The sequence below is a fragment of the Argopecten irradians genome, chromosome 1 (genome assembly GCF_041381155.1).
Source record: "Argopecten irradians isolate NY chromosome 1, Ai_NY, whole genome shotgun sequence".
Lineage (NCBI taxonomy): Eukaryota > Metazoa > Mollusca > Bivalvia > Pectinida > Pectinidae > Argopecten > Argopecten irradians.
In genome coordinates this window covers 61,930,470-61,948,630 of record NC_091134.1, presented here as the reverse complement: position 1 = coordinate 61,948,630, position 18,161 = coordinate 61,930,470, and the positions used below count along the sequence as shown (strand labels likewise).

General features: G+C 35.6%; 1 protein-coding gene across 4 annotated transcripts in view; it reads left to right on the top strand.

The window, feature by feature from the left end:
• Positions 1 to 18,161, top strand: part of LOC138336668 (uncharacterized) — an 82,910-nt gene that overhangs the window by 37,225 nt on the left and 27,524 nt on the right. Inside the window, exons 1-2 of one of the 4 annotated variants that reach the window (XM_069286219.1) lie at positions 7,223 to 7,448; positions 15,464 to 15,600. In XM_069286219.1, coding sequence (XP_069142320.1) covers positions 15,466 to 15,600 — 135 coding nt within the window. In that variant the 5' untranslated portion in view covers positions 7,223 to 7,448; positions 15,464 to 15,465. Of the gene's footprint in view, positions 1 to 7,222; positions 8,034 to 15,463; positions 15,601 to 18,161 lie in introns of those variants that run through there. The other 3 variants (XM_069286209.1, XM_069286228.1, XM_069286202.1) reach the window with 3 other exon arrangements.

The window sequence follows — 18,161 nt, the reverse complement described above, 5'->3', positions numbered from 1 at the left end:
ACTGATAAAATTCTTAATGAAATCTTGATACCTAGATCTTGAGATAAAGTAAGGAATTTATACTCTCCGTCTCAGGGACTTATATAAGACATACATCAAATCTTCCTTAATTCTACATCTGAACGACTGTTTGAAACAAAGGTATCTTGGCTAAAGAATGCTTTGCTGGTAAACTCTAGGTCTTTTAAAACAATCTACCTTAAAGAAAAAATGTCTGTGATGGCTTTAACGCTTGCATGTATTTAACGTTTGCATGTCGGAAGCCATATAACAATTGAATGGTTATTTAATAGGAATTGATGAAGTAATTGTGTGTACCCATTATTTCTATCAAGGCTACGCCCATCTTGTTTACAATCAACTGATAACCATCTTATGATCAATTCCTTTCTCGTTTATCGTAGTTTTATCGATTTTCATTTTATGACTCATAATTTTCTTATGTGAAGTTTGTTTATTGCTATTGAACAATAAAGTATATTTTCTATAGATTCAAGTTAAGCTGCACCATCTTTAGATTTACTGTCCATTCACCAAGAAATGTAATATTACTTTAACATTTGATATAAGATGCCTCAGAGAATTTGAAAATGAGATGTTTATCAGTTACGTGACAGTGAAATGATTTAATAGGATGAGAAATGTATACCCTTAGTAATTATGAGTTTTGACATGACAGAAAAAATTCTATTAAAAATGATATTGAAAAGTGTAACCAGCAGACGACGTCTGTCGGAAACAAGTGTATGATTGTATAGTACTCGGGAATAATTCAAAGGAAGCACAAGGATATAGGCAGAGAACAAGTTTCTATGGGATTTATAAAAAATGCACAACATTTTCAAGATGTGTGGGGTAAAAATTCATCTTGTTTGAAATGGTTGTATTGAATCTGCTACTCAGACATGTTGGTGTGTTCAGAAAATAGAAATTGAGGTTAAACCTAGAGCAGACAATGACACAAAAAAACAGAGTAGTAATTGATACAAGTTATTACTCGACAGGTAACTGATATCTGGCTCAGAGTCGGGTTTAAATGTTTTTTTGAATGTTCGTAAATCAAAATCTCGCAGGAAAGAGTTATGTGTAGACTGTAAACAATTCGACTATTTACCGTTAGTTTGAATTATGCCAAATATAACTTTTGAAAAGGTGTCGACTTGTGTTAAACATACGATTGTCTGTTGTCAATTTGAACATACTTTTTAAAAAGAAAGTCAATTATATTAGAAATGTAAATAGAGCGGGTATGGAATCTCTAAGTGATACACACCTATACATGGGAGAAAACAAACAGGACACATTCCTTAATTATGTATATCTAGGTTTTGATACAGATTTCTGGCAGATATTGCATAATACCAAATTGTATACCATCCTTTTGACAATCTACAGATAAACCATTGTTTATAACGCCATAAGATGAGGGGAAGGGTGGCGGTGCAGCCCCCTTACTAAATCTGCAAAAACTAACCCATACAGGGATACACATTTTGTGGCAATTAATGGAACCAAGACAAATCAAAGAATCAATATTTGAAAAAAATCCTTATTATTTTGATATTGAATCAGGCAATAGTCATTAATGGCGCAACTGATCAAGTTTTGTCCATACTCCATGGTTTAGGACTGACCAAGGTCCATCAGTCCATGGTTTAGGATGACCAAGCTTGTCCATACAGTCCATGTTTAGGACTGACCAAGCTTGTCCATACAGTCCATGGTTTAGGACTGACCAAGCTTGTCCATACAGTCCATGGTTTAGGACTGACCAGTTTGTCCATACAGTCCATGGTTTGGACTACAAGTTTGTCCATACAGTCCATGGTTTAGGACTGACCAAGCTTGTCCATACAGTCCATGGTTTAGGACTGACCAAGCTTGTCCATACAGTCCATGGTTTAGGACTGACCAAGTTTGTCCATACAGTCCATGGTTTAGGACTGACCAGTTTGTCCATACAGTCCATGGTTAGGACACCAAGTTGCCATCCATGGTTGGTGACCAATATAATGTCATACAGTCCATGGTTTAGGACTTGATCAGTCATGTTAGTTTGTCCATACAGTCCATGGTTTAGGACTGACCAAGTTTGTCCATACAGTCCATGGTTTAGGACTGCCAAGTTGTCCATATTGTTTGGACTGACCAAGTTTGTCCATACAGTCCATGGTTTGGACTGACCAGTTTGTCCATACAGTCCATGGTTTAGGACTGACCATACAGTCCATGGTTTAGGACTGACCAAGTTTGTCCATACAGTCCATGGTTTAGGACTTTTGTCCATACAGGAGGACTGACCAAGTTTGTCCATACAGTCCATGTTTAGGACTGACAATTTGTCCATACAGTCCATGGTTTAGGACTGACCAAGTTTGTCCATACAGTCCATGGTTTAGGACTGACCAAGTTTGTCCATACAGTCCATGGTTTAGGACTGACCAAGCTTGTCCATACAGTCCATGGTTTAGGACTGACCGAGTTTGTCCATACAGTCCATGGTTTAGGACTGACCAAGTTTGTCCATACAGTCCATGGTTTAGGACTGACCAAGTTTGTCCATACAGTCCATGGTTTAGGACTGACCAAGTTTGTCCATACAGTCCATGGTTTAGGACTGACCAAGTTTGTCCATACAGTCCATGGTTTAGGACTGACCAAGTTTGTCCATACAGTCCATGGTTTAGGACTGACCAAGCTTGTCCATACAGTCCATGGTTTAGGACTGACCAAGTTTGTCCATACAGTCCATGGTTTAGGACTGACCAAGTTTGTCCATACAGTCCATGGTTTAGGACTGACCAAGTTTGTCCATACAGTCCATGGTTTAGGAGACCAAGTTTGTCCATACAGTCCATGGTTTAGGACTGACCAAGTTTGTCCATACAGTCCATGGTTTAGGACTGACCAAGTTTGTCCATACAGTCCATGGTTTAGGACTGACCAAGTTTTTGTCCATACAGTCCATGGTTTAGGACTGACCAAGTTTGTCCATACAGTCCATGGTTTAGGACTGACCAAGTTTGTCCATACAGTCCATGGTTTAGGACTGACCAAGTTTGTCCATACAGTCCATGGTTTAGGACTGACCAAGTTTGTCCATACAGTCCATGGTTTAGGACTGACCAAGTTTGTCCATACAGTCCATGGTTTAGGGTATCAGCAGGACTTTATCAATTGTTTATAAATCTATGTACTGTTGTGTTTAGAATGGATTGACCATGGCTGCCATGTTTTCACCAAGGTGTTGGAACCCCACAGTCAGGCTAAACCCGGATAAATGAAGTGTTATCTTTAGAATAGCTATATAATAGACAATCACCCCCAAACATTTCACCTGATGGGTTCTCACCATAGTATCTGTACATAATCCTGTATAACCTAAAGCCATGTAAACCAACAGGATGATAACATAAGAGATATACTCGAGGAAGCCATATTTGGCATCATAAAGATTTGTTATGGTGTCCGTAGAAAGCTATTCTTGGAATCCCATTGTATGTTTGTAAAAGACATAAGATTTGGGATCCTATCTTTATTTGTCCTTTGTGGCTATTTTCCCTCTCAGAGTGAGTGCCTTCTCTACCCTGCTTTGCCTATTGCTATATCTTTGGAGTGAAGCTAAAAGCTCTTGGTTTTGTCCTTCATTGCTGGAGTCGTAAAAAGTTCAAGAAAAGGGTGGTTTCTACTTCCAGCATGTTCTAGAACTGGATGGATGGTTTGTCCATTGTTGTAGCATGTGCATACTCTCGTCCAAAACAATGTGCGTTACAAATAAAATAGACAAATTACTGAATACTGGCCTCAAAATTATGAAACCATTTTAAATTACATCACTTGATTGCCTATAAGCAACAACTCTAGCATAAGATTGTTTCAGGATGCTGAAGCCTGGTTATATAGTGTTGAATGTTTTCTTCTACAATTACCATATCCAGTTATTACCCTGTCCAACCGTTAGTCTACCAGTTACCCCAATTTCTCCCCCTTTATTCTGAAGTTTCTTTACCTGTGTATTTCCTTACCTACAACTATATCGACATACACCTGTCGTTACCTGGAATAGTTGGTGTACCTGTTACTGAGGTGCACCAGCCACATTATTAATGAGGTATACACGTTTGGAGCTCTAGCCTTTACACAATGTTTGGTATTACATAACCAAAGATGTAAAAATTATCTTGATTGTAACTGCAGGTATCGTGTAGATATTCAAATCATTGAAAAGGAATTCATTTGTTTTTGTTGCAATGTTAAAAATAGAAATATTATATTTCTTTTGATGTTTTGATCAACAGCACAGATGTTGTCAATTCATCAAAAATGACTTCTGTTGCTTTTGTTGCATTTCTAAAAAAAGAAAGAAGGGACAGAATTTCTCCTTAACATTGCTGGGGGCTTTTGATGTTACTAAAACAGCACAGATTTTGTCAAATGTTTATGATATTAATATTTAAATATTTTGAAAGATTGCTTAAATGTTTACTCTTAGCATAAATGTGCAGACTTAAAGGGACTATTCTTTTAGTTAAGAATTGCAGTGAATATCCTCACTCTCCCACACATTAGGAGAAATTGAGATTACTTATCTTTGAGATAATTTGACCTTTTGCTGTTAATAGAGCTAAGTAGTCCTTGATTGAGAAAAAATAATACTTATTGTAGCTCTTTAAGAAATTGATGTGGTTTGGAAAGTTTATATGAAGTGGTTATTGTTGTTGGCAAGTGATTCTGAGTATTTACGACAGCTAGGTTTAATGATTGGAGTGTTATCACAGGTAATTACAGGTGTACCATCATAATTCTCCTCATTGACTGATTTATGATCTGAAGTGTTCTATAAAAAAATCAAAATGACTATGTAAATATAGAACTGTGAATAATGAATTAAACGTTCATTGAATTCAAATAATGCTGAAAAAAAGAATATGATTATTGGTGTCATGTCATCTTTATAAATATATCAATTCCTTGTAAATTAATTAAAATTCTTCAAATTTTGTGTAATGAAAATGTTTTATTGAAATCATATCTAGTATTTATCAGAAGTATGTGCTGATGTTAATTTCTACCAAAGGTCGTGTAATATGTCTTTAGATAGAATAAGATAGCCGATGATATACTAACTCTATAGTGCCTATCACTTACTTTAGAGAAATATTGTGTAGCATGCTATGGTCGAGATATTTGGGCTTCAAGAGACTTGTTCATAGTATGCTCGTATATTCAGGTCCTTTACAATTTGGACTGACAGCTTTTATTTCAAGAAGTTTGGGTAATGTTCCTATGGCTTTAAATAAAATTTACTGTCAAGAATTGGGAAGATTTGTTTTTAAAAAACTCTGTACTTCTCTGAGGAAAAGAGTACGAGGAGTAGATTCGAGGCAGAAAGAATTAGCTAGCTAATTCATACTTCCCTAGGAAAAGAATACTTCATGAAGTGAACTTTTAACCCATAGAAACTTTCACCGCAGAGAAACGGCTGATACTCATTGTTCTTTCCTTCCTACCAAGTTGAATGCCAATAACTAGGATTCATTATTGGTAAAAATGATGATAATTAGTTTTAGTAGTACCAGTTTATTAATCACGAACTCAAAGTTTCAGCATCTAGTTGCACAGTCGATCAAGTTTACCGGTAAGCCTTAAAATTTCCATTTCTGTCATTTTGGGCTTCATGGTCATTTCAAAGATTGTTGTATAATTTACACTTATTTCAGAAAACATATACCTGTACTATATGAACTTCAGATTTTGTACTCTGTGCTATTACTATACAAATCTCCATTAATCATAATCCTAACAAATAGTCAAGATCAAATCAAAACATAACATTTAAGTCACCCATTTCCATGAAATGATAATTTCAAGGTCACATTACATTATAATGTTTTTTGGTGTGTATTGTAAACTGTAAACTCTGACTGTCCAACTGTGGAAGGTCCTGGGATTTTATATGACACGATACTAAAAAATTCAAGATTACATCATGATAATTATCCCATTTGAATAATTACTTGGGTGGGCATTTCTTCTATATTTAAATAACTATTTACAGTGAAATAATTTGTTCATAATGAAGTAGGTTTCATTGATAGACTGATATGAATAAGGCATGATGTACGTTTAGAATATTCAAATATACCTATATGAATACTAATATGTTCCAATTCAAATAAATGACAAAGCTGTTTCAGGATCATAGTTCAGATCTGGAGCTAGCTTTTAAAAGTTTTAAAATGAAGGTGTAAATAAGGTAATTTATTTTGTTAAGATCATCTAGGACAAAGTTTGTAGTAGGACTGGCTGTACACGAGTTGTAAGTCTATCGTAGTTATAACCTTGACGAGCTATCCACCAACCTTGATAAATCTCTTATTAAAAAACTTTCTGATAACAACAGTTTGTATATGCCCCCATAGTCACATAGTGGCCATCTTGGTTTAGGCTAATCTTGAGTAATTAAGCACCCGAGAAAAAGTTATACTTCTGCAAGCATGTATGTGACCATGAATATGTAATGAAACTGATTTGAAACTTACAGCGATATAAAATCTATGTAGTGGTTCAGTTTATTTCACACTGTCAGTATACCATATTGATCCTGTAAAAAATACTTTGTCGGATAATAGTGAAATTAAATATGTTATGAAATATCAGCATATCCCCAGACTTTGGGATTACGCTGGCATGGACCTACTTCCATGTAAACACTGGTTTCAAATTCTTCATCGATATTGTTTTTGTGGGTTTAAAATGCTTCTGCCCAGCTAATGTTTCCATATGTTGTTATAAATCTATAAATTTCATTGATTGTTTTTTTCTTAAATCGTGTACAATTTACGGGATATCATTGACATTAAAGGACTGGGTTATATCTTTCCGATCACTAGTTTGGGTTTAATTGTCAAAGTCTACATGAAATAATGTGTTTACACCCACAAGTACTCGCTTGTCTGCTTCAATTAATCGTAAACATTTTTAATTTAATCCTCCGATAAATCTGCACACACCTCACATCACCTGGATGATTTGATTATTGATTTATAAAAAAATGCCAATTAAGTGAAAGAATATCGCTGTGTGAAATGGCCATACAGATTCAGCTGTAGTAAAAACTATAGCGTAGAACTATTGTGGCCCGTCGTGGCCAGCTCCAATACCGCGTAGTAAGGTATCTTTAATACAATTCAGCTCAGGCCATTGAAATATTTTCAGCGGATCGAAAATCTCACAGGTAAACGTGTGCCTGCCAATCTGATCTACCTGTATGGGGCCCAGGAAATGCCTAACTGTTGTCATACCGTGTGGATCCTACCTTGATTGTATGAAGGAGGAAAATTGTGTGTGCAGGTGATAGTACTCTGAGGGCAATTTGAAAGGTGTGTTATAGAGGACAGTCGGGTGTGGACTGGTATCTTACCTATCAGTGGTACAGGAGTGGTCGGGTAGGACCATTACATATCTAGTCTACTCTTACATTTCTATTTCTTTATATGAGTAATATCTCGTTAAGGAGTATTTACCCGTACATATGTTTTTTATTGTGAGATATCTGAAGGTTTGTTCTATATGAGGGATTTGACACAAGGAATACTTACAATGACAACAATAGGTACCCCAAGGTATCACATGTATAACAGATTACATTAGGGAATATATTAGCCGTGTCTAGTGGCCGATCAGATCTGTATCTATACAGGAGTCTTCTGTCTATGGGATTACTTTGTGGCCAGTCCCCAGACTGGACAGGTAGTGTACCAGAGGGATTTACCACAACAACTTGTCTCCAACATAAATCAGAGGTTTTCTATAGAGATGTCCGGTGATCGTTACTCAATGTGTTTTCTGTGAGGGATTACAGGGACAACTACAGGTCACTATAGTAAACAGTATTACTGGAATATACCTGACTGACCAACCCTCTGATACTGGAATATACTGACCAGGGGTCTCTGTGTGTGTTAGACAGTGATACAAGCTACTCTGGGATTTAGCTGAAATTCTCTTTGTGAACATGTGAAATAGAAAGGGTAGGTATCGGCCACGATTACACGTTTAATGGCGATCACCTGGTACTAGAGGGACATCTGTCTCTCGTAAAACATCGACATTTGGTAAATGATCACTTAAACCTTACCTGGTAATTAGTTTTACTGAGATACAGGTAGGCTAAAGAGCTGTCTATAAAAAGAATTGATCATATCTCAGATTTTATATTTAAAATGAAATTTGGTGTAATAAGTTATTGTGATTTATCGATGTTTTTAAAAATGAAAATTTGTCCTTTTAAGGCAGTCATGTATCAATGATTTTGATATTGATTTTATATAAAAAATGTATGTGGACCCCATTACTTTGTACTTTTTACATATAGCTGTGTCAAAACGTTTCTTTGAATATAATGCTAACACACTGTTTAATATGGCACAGCAGCTGGTAGTATTTTGGGGTATAACAGTTGTACTCACGTAGTACAATAGTACATAGCCAGAAAGTTCTAGATCATCTATATAGATTTAGATTGATTTATTTAAATAGTAATTAACAAAATAGTTAATGCTTCCTATTTGTGAATTATTTCATTGAATTATCTAACAATATATTACTGGTGACAACAAAATCTCAAGGTGTATACATTTGTAGTACTTCCATAGATGATGAAATTAATGTAAACAAACATATTTGATATACATGGAGCAGTGGTTCTATTTTAAGATTGAATACATTCTTAACATCTACAATACATGTACCATAAGCAAAGCTTATGAACGTCACTGAGAAACTAGAATGAATATATATATATAATCTTGTGCAATACTGCTTCAGACATGTTAGAGATTGTAGTCATTGCACAAATTGTTTCATAAATATACCTGTCAGCACTTTCAAGTTAAAGATTTTGAATATATTGAATACTTGAAATATAATACAGTGCACTTTTAAATGATATCCTGAAATGGTGCCAGGAAGTTTCTGTAAAATGTTATCTCCTGGTTGTGAGTGTACATTTGGTGGAAGTTTGGGCATTGCAATCAAGAAAGGGAAAGTTCACAATGTGCAAACCAAATGCACGAGCATATAAAGCTGATTTTGCTGTTATGGTGAAAACCTTTCTTTTATATAAATTTCTCGATTTACGATAATAAAATCAATGATGTGAAATCAACAAGTATAATCAAATTCACATTATTTAAATGAAAATTATATCATTTAAAATTTAGATTATCAAATTTAAATTCATTCTCAAATCTTTCCCTCATTTATTTCAACTTTAAAATGTGATTTTAATAGATTTTCAGATGTGATTCTCAAACAAACAAAATATTGTTTACTTGTTAACCTAAAGAAAATAAATCATATTATTTATATCTAACCAGTAGAGAATCAGGGCCTTTTCAACACATGGTAGTTATAATGCAGGTCATGTATAACTTTATCTATATAAATACATTGAGACCGTCGACAATGTATAGCTGATTTTATGCTACATTAACTTAATAAATTTAAAAACTTAGTCCTCTTTTCAGTGTGTTAGATTAAATGTATGCTTGATTTATGATGCAATGAGTAGAATGTACATGTATACGATTCACGCTAGATCATTAACTATAGATAGCTTACATACTTAAAATTACATTAAATTTTTATATCTTACAGGTGCTCATAAAGTTTTTGATATTTTTATGTTTTCATATTGTTTCCTAGTCAAAATCTCTGATATTCAGTTGGTGTTCCTCAAAAATCATTTGTATAAGCATATTTCTTTGTGAACTTACATTTAGGAATTTGAAAAAAACACTCCCATACATGACTGTAAATATGTATCGTGTTTTGAAAATATGTGACCATGATGACATTCATAGATATCTGCAGCAGATTGGCCTGTATTAGGTCGACAGATACATGGTTACAGTATTGGCTAAGAGTTGTCGACAGATACATGGTTACAGTATTGGCTAGGAGTTCAGAGATCCCAAAGTCATGTCCCTTTTTTGGTTGTAATTCTCTTCCAATATTAAAATTGACATTTAGTAACCAAATAGTTCATTACCCTGTGAATGTATTTGAAGTTGGAGAAAGAGGTTTACTGGTACATGGATTGTAATTTAATTAACATTTAGCTTAATGATGATCGAGCACTGGTTGGAAGGTTGCAATTTGCTCACCTTCTTAAAAGAGGTATTGAAGACTTTAAGATCCAGTTTGATCATTGTAATTGGGCCCTTGTTTGTACATGGACATTGAGACCTCCTTCTGTTAGCTTGGAGCTATATCTGAAAGCTTGATGAATTTCATGCAATCAGTTAAGCATATTTGCATTCATACTGACATGAACACTATTAACTCCTCTTCCAACACCTATGATGTCAAAACTTACGTAAACTTGATCAACATGTATATATATACACGTGTACTTTATGTGTAGTATAATCAATATGTCGACCATTAGTTCATGTTTCAAATAAACCCCTACAAACTAAACATTAAGATCAAATAGTATGAACCAATCTTTATCGAAAACCAGAACTTCCTACGTTTTAGCAAACATTGTCCTTTGGAGGTTTGTCCTTGACCTTGGCGGGGACAACAGACTGTAGTGACACCTGGTGGCACTTTGGTACACTGCAACTGTAATATTTACATACACCGCAGCTGAATTTCTCCCATAAATGCTTCTTTTGTCATATGCTTTTAGCCTTTTGTGAACAGATTCAGATGAATTGAAACACCAGGTAATAAATCACAAAAAATAGTACTGTCGTTGACTTGTGACAACTAGTGCACAGCACATATAAATTAGCAAATGATAATTACTCTGGAAATGTTATTAGCTGTTGAGTGATATAAATTAATTAGTAGTAACTTACCAACTCAGTTGGTTTTGTGAGGGGGTACATTCATAGTAATCGGGGCAGGTACAGAGGAGTGCAGTTTACTGTCTGCCAGGATTTATTAGGTCACCTGAGACGAAGTCTCAAGTGACCTATTCTAATCGCCTTTTGTCCGTCGTCGTCCGTCGTGCGTCGTGCGTCGTATGTCCGTAAACAATTTACATTTTCAACTTCTTCTCCAAAACTGCTGAAGCAATTTCAATGAAATTTTGCACAAACCTTCTAAGGCATAAGGCCAATCAAAATTGTGAATTATATGGTCCCCACCCCCCAGGGAGCTATGGGAGGGGCTAAAAGGGGTAAAATTGACTAAAATTTCAAAAATCTTCTTCTCCACTCACAGATGTGATGGAATTAAATACTCTTCATAGATAGAAAGGTCCTCAGGTCCTTTACAAAAATTGTGAATTATATGACCCTGGGGTCTCAGGTTTCCCCCTGGGGAGGGTGTTAAGTTTACTATAGTTTATATAGGGAAAACACATTTTTGAGTATTATTTGATCATTTGTAATAGGAAATGAGTCAAATATTGTCAGAATTATCCGTATGAGATGGCCATTGAATCCTATTAACCAATTTTCCATAACTGACCCCCAGTGGCCTTAGGGGCGGGGTCAAAAGGGGTCAAATAGGCTATAACTTCAAAAATCTTCTTCTGAAATCCTGGAAATGGTAGAATCACATACTCTTCGTAGATGGAAAGGTCTTGAGGTCCTTTACAAAAATTGTGAATTATATGACCTTGGGGTCTCAGGTTTCCCCCTGGGGAGGGGGTTAAGTTTACTATAGTTTATATAGGGAAAACACATTTTTGAGTATTATTTGATCATTTGTAATAGGAAATGAGTCAAATATTGTCAGAATTATCCGTATGAGATGGCCATTGAATCCTATTAACCAATTTTCCATAACTGACCCCCTGCAGTGGCCTTAGGGGCGGGGTCAAAAGGGGTCAAATAGGCTATAACTTCAAAAATCTTCTTCTGAAATCCTGGAAATGGTAGAATCACATACTCTTCGTAGATGGAAAGGTTTTGAGGTCCTTTACAAAAATTGTGAATTATATGACCCTGGGGTCTCAGGTTTCCCCCTGGGGAGGGGGTTAAGTTTACTATAGTTTATATAGGGAAAACACATTTTTGAGTATTATTTGATCATTTGTAATAGGAAATGAGTCAAATATTGTCAGAATTATCCGTATGAGATGGCCATTGAATCCTATTAACCAATTTTCCATAACTGACCCCCAGGGGCCTTAGGGGTGGGGTCAAAAGGGGTCAAATAGGCTATAACTTCAAAAATCTTCTTCTGAAATCCTGGAAATGGTAGAATCACATACTCATAGATGGAAAGGTCTTGAGGTCCTTTACAAAAATTGTGAATTATATGACCCTGGGGTCTCACGTTTCCCCCTGGGGAGGGGGTCAAGTTCACTAGGGAAAACACATTTATGAGCATTTTTTGCTCAATTTTCATAGGAAATGAGTCGAACTTGTTTAGAATTATTAGCCTGAGATAACATTTTAATATCATATCTATATTGGTCCTGGTCAACCCCCTCGGGCAGAGGGGCGGGGCCAAAAGGGGCAAATAGGCTAAAACTTTAAAAATTTTCTTCTTAAATACTGGAAATGGTAGAACCAAATACTCTTCTTAGATGGACAGGTCTTAAGGTGTTTTATGAAAATTGTGAATTATATGACCCATCACGTTTTCCCCCTGGGGAGGGGGTCAAGTTTACTATAGTTTATATAGGGAAAACACATTTATGAGCATTTTTTGCTCAATTTTCATAGGAAATGAGTCAAACTTGTTTAGAATTATTAGCCTGAGATAACATTTTAATATCATATCTATATTGGTCCTGGTCAACCCCCTCAGGGCAGAGGGGCGGGGCCAAAAGGGGCAAATAGGCTAAAACTTTAAAAATCTTCTTCTTAAATACTGGAAATGGTAGAATCAAATACTCGTCATAAAAAAGGCAGGTCTTAAGGTGTTTTATGAAAATTGTGAATTATATGACCCTTGGGTCTCAGGTTTCCCCCTGGGGAGGGGGGTAAGTTTACTGTAGTTTATAAAGGGAAAAGACATTTTTGAGCATTATTTAGTCATTATAATAGGAAATTAGTCAATTGTAGTCAGAATTATCCCTATGTGATGACCATTGAATCTTATTACCAAATTTTCTATGACTGATCCCAAGGGGCCTTAGGGGCGGGGCCAAAACGGGTCAAATAGGCTAAAACTTCAAAAATCTTCTTCTGAAATTCTGGAACTGGTAGAATCAAATACTCTGCATAGATTGAAAGGTCTTAAAGTCCTTTACAAAAATTGTGAATTTCATGGCCCTGGGGTCCCATGTTTCCCTCTGGGGAGGGGGTCAAGTTTACTTTAGTTTATATAGGAAAAACACATTTATGAACATTATTTGCCTATTTTTCATAGGAAATTAGTCAAACTGGGTTAGAATTATTAGTCTGAGATAGCATTTTAACATCATATCCATAATGGTCCTGGCCGACCCCCAGGGGCCAGAGGGGTGGGGCCAAAAGGGGTCAAAATGGATAACATTTCAAAAATCTTTCTTCTGATTTCACAGATTTGATGGAACCAAATAATCTTCATAGATTAAAAAGTCAAATTTATAAAATCACTGACTGACTTCAAGGGCCTGATGGGCAAATATATAGTGTTTATATGCATGTCTTTGTTTCATTCTGTATCTGAACACAGGTGACCGTTAAGGCCCATGGGCCTCTTGTATTGTAACAGATATTCCACAATTTAGATAAAAATAATTCAATGTGCTCATTTAATGGATGTTGCATCATTTTACTTAGAATAAGCAAATATTTTCTCTAATCATATTGAATTTGAAGACCGATACAATCGTCACATCTTTTTTTAATCTTTTAAATGTTATTTACATTTACAATGTGATATATTAGCCCTAGATGTGACCTATGTGAAGCTAGACTGGAATGATAAATGTAAAACTGTTATACGGGGATGGTACATTATAGGTACAGGTTGTTGATGCCACTCCCGATCCAGTTACCCTATCCCGGATACTGGATTCCTGCAGAATACACTTGCCCATTGTCATCTCCTGTTTCTCAAATTCACATTTTTGATGTAACTCTTATGACGGAAGTCGAGGTCAAAGAGAACTACAGGTCAAAGTAACCTCCTATCTGGTTTCTAAGAGCTAAGTTTATGAAACAGGTTTTTATTTTACTTGTCTAAATATGGAAATACCAAGATCATATTGTAATTTGCTCTTCATTTACACAGGTGAGAATTTATGCATTTATATGCCAGATTATGTGATCAAGTTTCTAAAAATTATTTCTAGACAAAGAGACAAGATCCTATTGTGTATTATTAAAAGCAGATTATGTAATAAAATCAGTCAAGTAATATGAGTGTAATTCATGTGCATCGCGGGATGATGCTCAGTCTCAATCTAAGTGTGAACAAAGACAAATGGACCACCCAATATGTAGCTGTTTATCTTTATCACACAACGGACATATATAAATACATATTGACAACCACATTATCACAGGAGAAATGCAAAGTATCAGATGATTATATCTCGACATCTTTGTCTACCATTTAAGGAGATGACTTTCATTTTGCAGCTGCTATTTTTGAAGCTATGTATGATCCTCAAAGGTCTTTGCTTTTAGCTTATCTTTTACACATTTTTACGGTCACTGCATTCATATTGTGTATGAATTCAACCAAGTTGACCTGTTCATTGTCCCCTAGCTTATTTGAAAGTTTGTAATTAAAGGAAAGTTTGTGGTTTTGCTGATTTGTAACGCTTTTAATATGCTGTAAGCAATTTAACTAGATCTGGATATTCTAGTTTTACGGAGATTTAAATTGATGGAATGCGTCTTTCAGGAAATTAAAATAATCAAATTTCCTCAAAGCTGCCTGTATTTCAGTAAATGTTTAAAATACCATGAACACAATACCCCAGAAATATTCCATAAGGTGTTAGTGAATTCCTCAGCAGAAATGCACAATCAGGTGTTATTTTGACCATATTAATGGAGACACAGTTGTTTATAGCTTTACCCTGAACACTGCCTTAAAAGGTGTACTTATATGAAATGGTTTGAATCACTGTATTGATATAAAGTTTGTGATAACATTGTATTACTATGAAATATTATGAATATTTACTTGAGAAAAAAAGTTTATTAATTTTGCTTAAATTACCAATCATTCAGACAATACCTGGTATCATCAAGGCCAAAGGAATAAAAAAATAATTTGATTTAATTTCATTATAATGGAATTGTTTGCTGTGCTTTAGAATCATACTGAATTGGAAAGATAATTCAGGATTGTTGCTCCACAACTTGCAATCTATCCTAGTCTTTTGGGATGATATGAACCTGGCCAAGATGACATTGGGTACGTGTTTGTGAGTATGAGAGTATATCAGGCAGATATTGTGTGAAGATTCACTGTTTACTTATTTATGATATGGTTATCACAAAATCTGTGCAATATTTTCCAATTTTGATTTATTCCTGTTTTCTGGTTACAGAGATGTCCGGGCCAGCCACCCATTCCTCCTTTCCCGCAGTGTCACTGGTAGACAAGCTCCGATTGGCTGCCAGCAATGGTCAGGTGGACAAAGTGCAGGAGCTCATCCAATTGGGAGCCACGTTTCATCCAGACAAGGTAGCCTACTTTTTTTATTGATTAGTCATTTATTTTATTGTGGTGATGGTCATTAGTCGCTAATAAAACTGATTTTACGGTTGGCAACCTGACGCTGCCTGGCAACCCTTGCCTACCCACTAGTACCAGTGTTGGTATGCTTCCTTTACGGTCTGTCCCAACAGTACTGTAATAGTATCTAGCTTTGATCTGTTTGCTCCAGAGGTATAGGCAGTGTATCGTTTATTGCTCCCAAGACGTTGTTCTTGTTGGTCTTTTTTCACATCAGTGCATAATGCCTCCAGTTTGGACAAAATATACAATTACATGGAGACATCAGAGAATAGCAAGATGGTCAACGAAAGAACAATTTGTTTTTTTCATTTGTATTTTATACTAGTGGTGATAGATTTATACATGATGACATTTCTTGTTCTGTGAATGTATCAGTGAATTATATGTTACAGTGCACATGATTTTATGATAAAATTAATCACTGCTTCTGCAAGGATTAAAACTCGAGACCTCTGGATTACTAGTCCGACGCTCAACTGATCGAGCTAAAGAGAAGTTCTCTCTAGCCAAGTGGCATATTGCGGCTAGTATTCACCAGGGTTACATACTCCCCCCTCAAGGAAAGAACTCGTCCTCGAGTTTCCAGGGTTACATATATTTTTGTCTTGTAAAAACCTCTTTATAAGCACTGTTTGTGTTCAAGTCAATTTGATAAGTATTATCTAGACAATTATAATGAAATATATATCATTGGTATTGGATCATGGTCAGATGAAAGAGGACTACTTTCTCTCATCAATATCTACAATTGTAGTACGTATGATACTTAAGCCTCAGATTTTCCCACATTTTCTGACCCCCAGGTATCTCTACTCTACATATCCACAAATGAAAGTCTTCTATTCTTTATTTAGTGTTGGGTTTCTAAACATTGTAGGCTCCAATTTTCAGCCAATGTCAAAGTTTATTTTTCATTTTAAAATGCATTATGGTGGGGGGGGGAAATCTGATTTTAGTTAGAAAATTGCATTTGTCATTTATACAAAAATACAAAAAACAACTTGTCATAAATGTAAGTAACTTGGTATGTCAAATGTCTGCAACTCTCCAATCAGAATGCAGTTGAATTTGATTATAACCACTGGGGCTCCCATTTCTGTCTCCAATGAGATAACAACAGCAGGTGATTGTCGTCTAAAAGCAGTTATTTCAGCTGTGGTACGACAGATGATGTGTTCTAAATCAGTTTGTGTTTGATGATCAAAGGACAAACTCTGTAATACGAGCAGATCAAAACTGGAGGATTTGAATTTTAGATTACCCGACATGCTATTTTGAAATATGTTTGTTGCAGATGGCCCAGCTTGTCAAGGTCATCAGGTCTGTTTCATGTTGTAGATTTTGTGTCCCGTTGTAGATTTCTTGGGTTGTAATTATAATCTGTAACAGAATTCTCCCAGAATTTGAGATCCATGGGTGGATGTACCTGTGAGTTGATGTACCCTATGCATTTTGAAATCACTTGCATTCATTGTAGAGGGCTATTCAGTGCACAGGTATTATCAGTGGAGGTAACATGAGTCATATTTCACTGATCACTGGAAAGTCGGTGATCATTTTTATCGCTGAATTTACCTACAGTGGTGAGCTACCTACTCCACCCGTGCTTGGGAGAAAGTCAATAGTATTATGTGAAATGTTCCAGGAAGTTGAGCGTAACATTGGATCTGCACTTAATTGTCAATGATTGCTCACAAACAGGGATGTAAATTTTCTTTAAAGCATTTACTCAGGCTGCTTTAAAGATTGTACAAATTTAGTTTGAATCTTGATACGGCAGTGTCAAAATCAACTTTGATGGATTTGAAATTTGAATTTCATATAGAGGAATTATTATACAAAGCATTTCTGCACAGATCCGTTGAATAATATCTAAGGCTTCCTGAAATACAAACCTTAAACTCTTCCTTTTCGTCTGAACCTACATAGACTTGTGGAGAAGCCAGTCCAGATCTGGGAGATCAGCCTTATCTGTTTGTCAAGTTAATAGTCTTTGTCATTGATATTTCAGAACAAAAACAAATAAAAAAGCCTGTTGGATCTCTAGAATCAATATTCTGTGCATTTCAGCAGTGTTGACACTATCAAATAAAACAACTTTGTCTGGGCTGTTGTGAGTATAGATCCTAAGGACGTGTGTAAAAACGTCTCTTCTAACGATTTAAGTCCAACAGGTGTTTTGTTGTACTAAAGATACTTTACGACTCAAAACGAAAAAACAAACACAATTACAAATTTTCTTTCACTCTAACTGGTGTCTGGATTTCTCTTTAGTATAGCTGAGAATTAAAACGTTTTAATATATGTATGTCAACAAAGTAAGGTGTAAACTTAAAGTAAACTCAGATATGAGGTTTGAGTATGTGGATTGACTTCCTAAACCATTTCTATTTTGTAAGATAACATGAGTTTGTTATTTTTTGAATTCGTTGACGGTGGTCAGACAGAATATGGTTTAAGCTGCATTGTGGGGGATGTTTTATCACCAATGCACTTGTTCTCTGAGC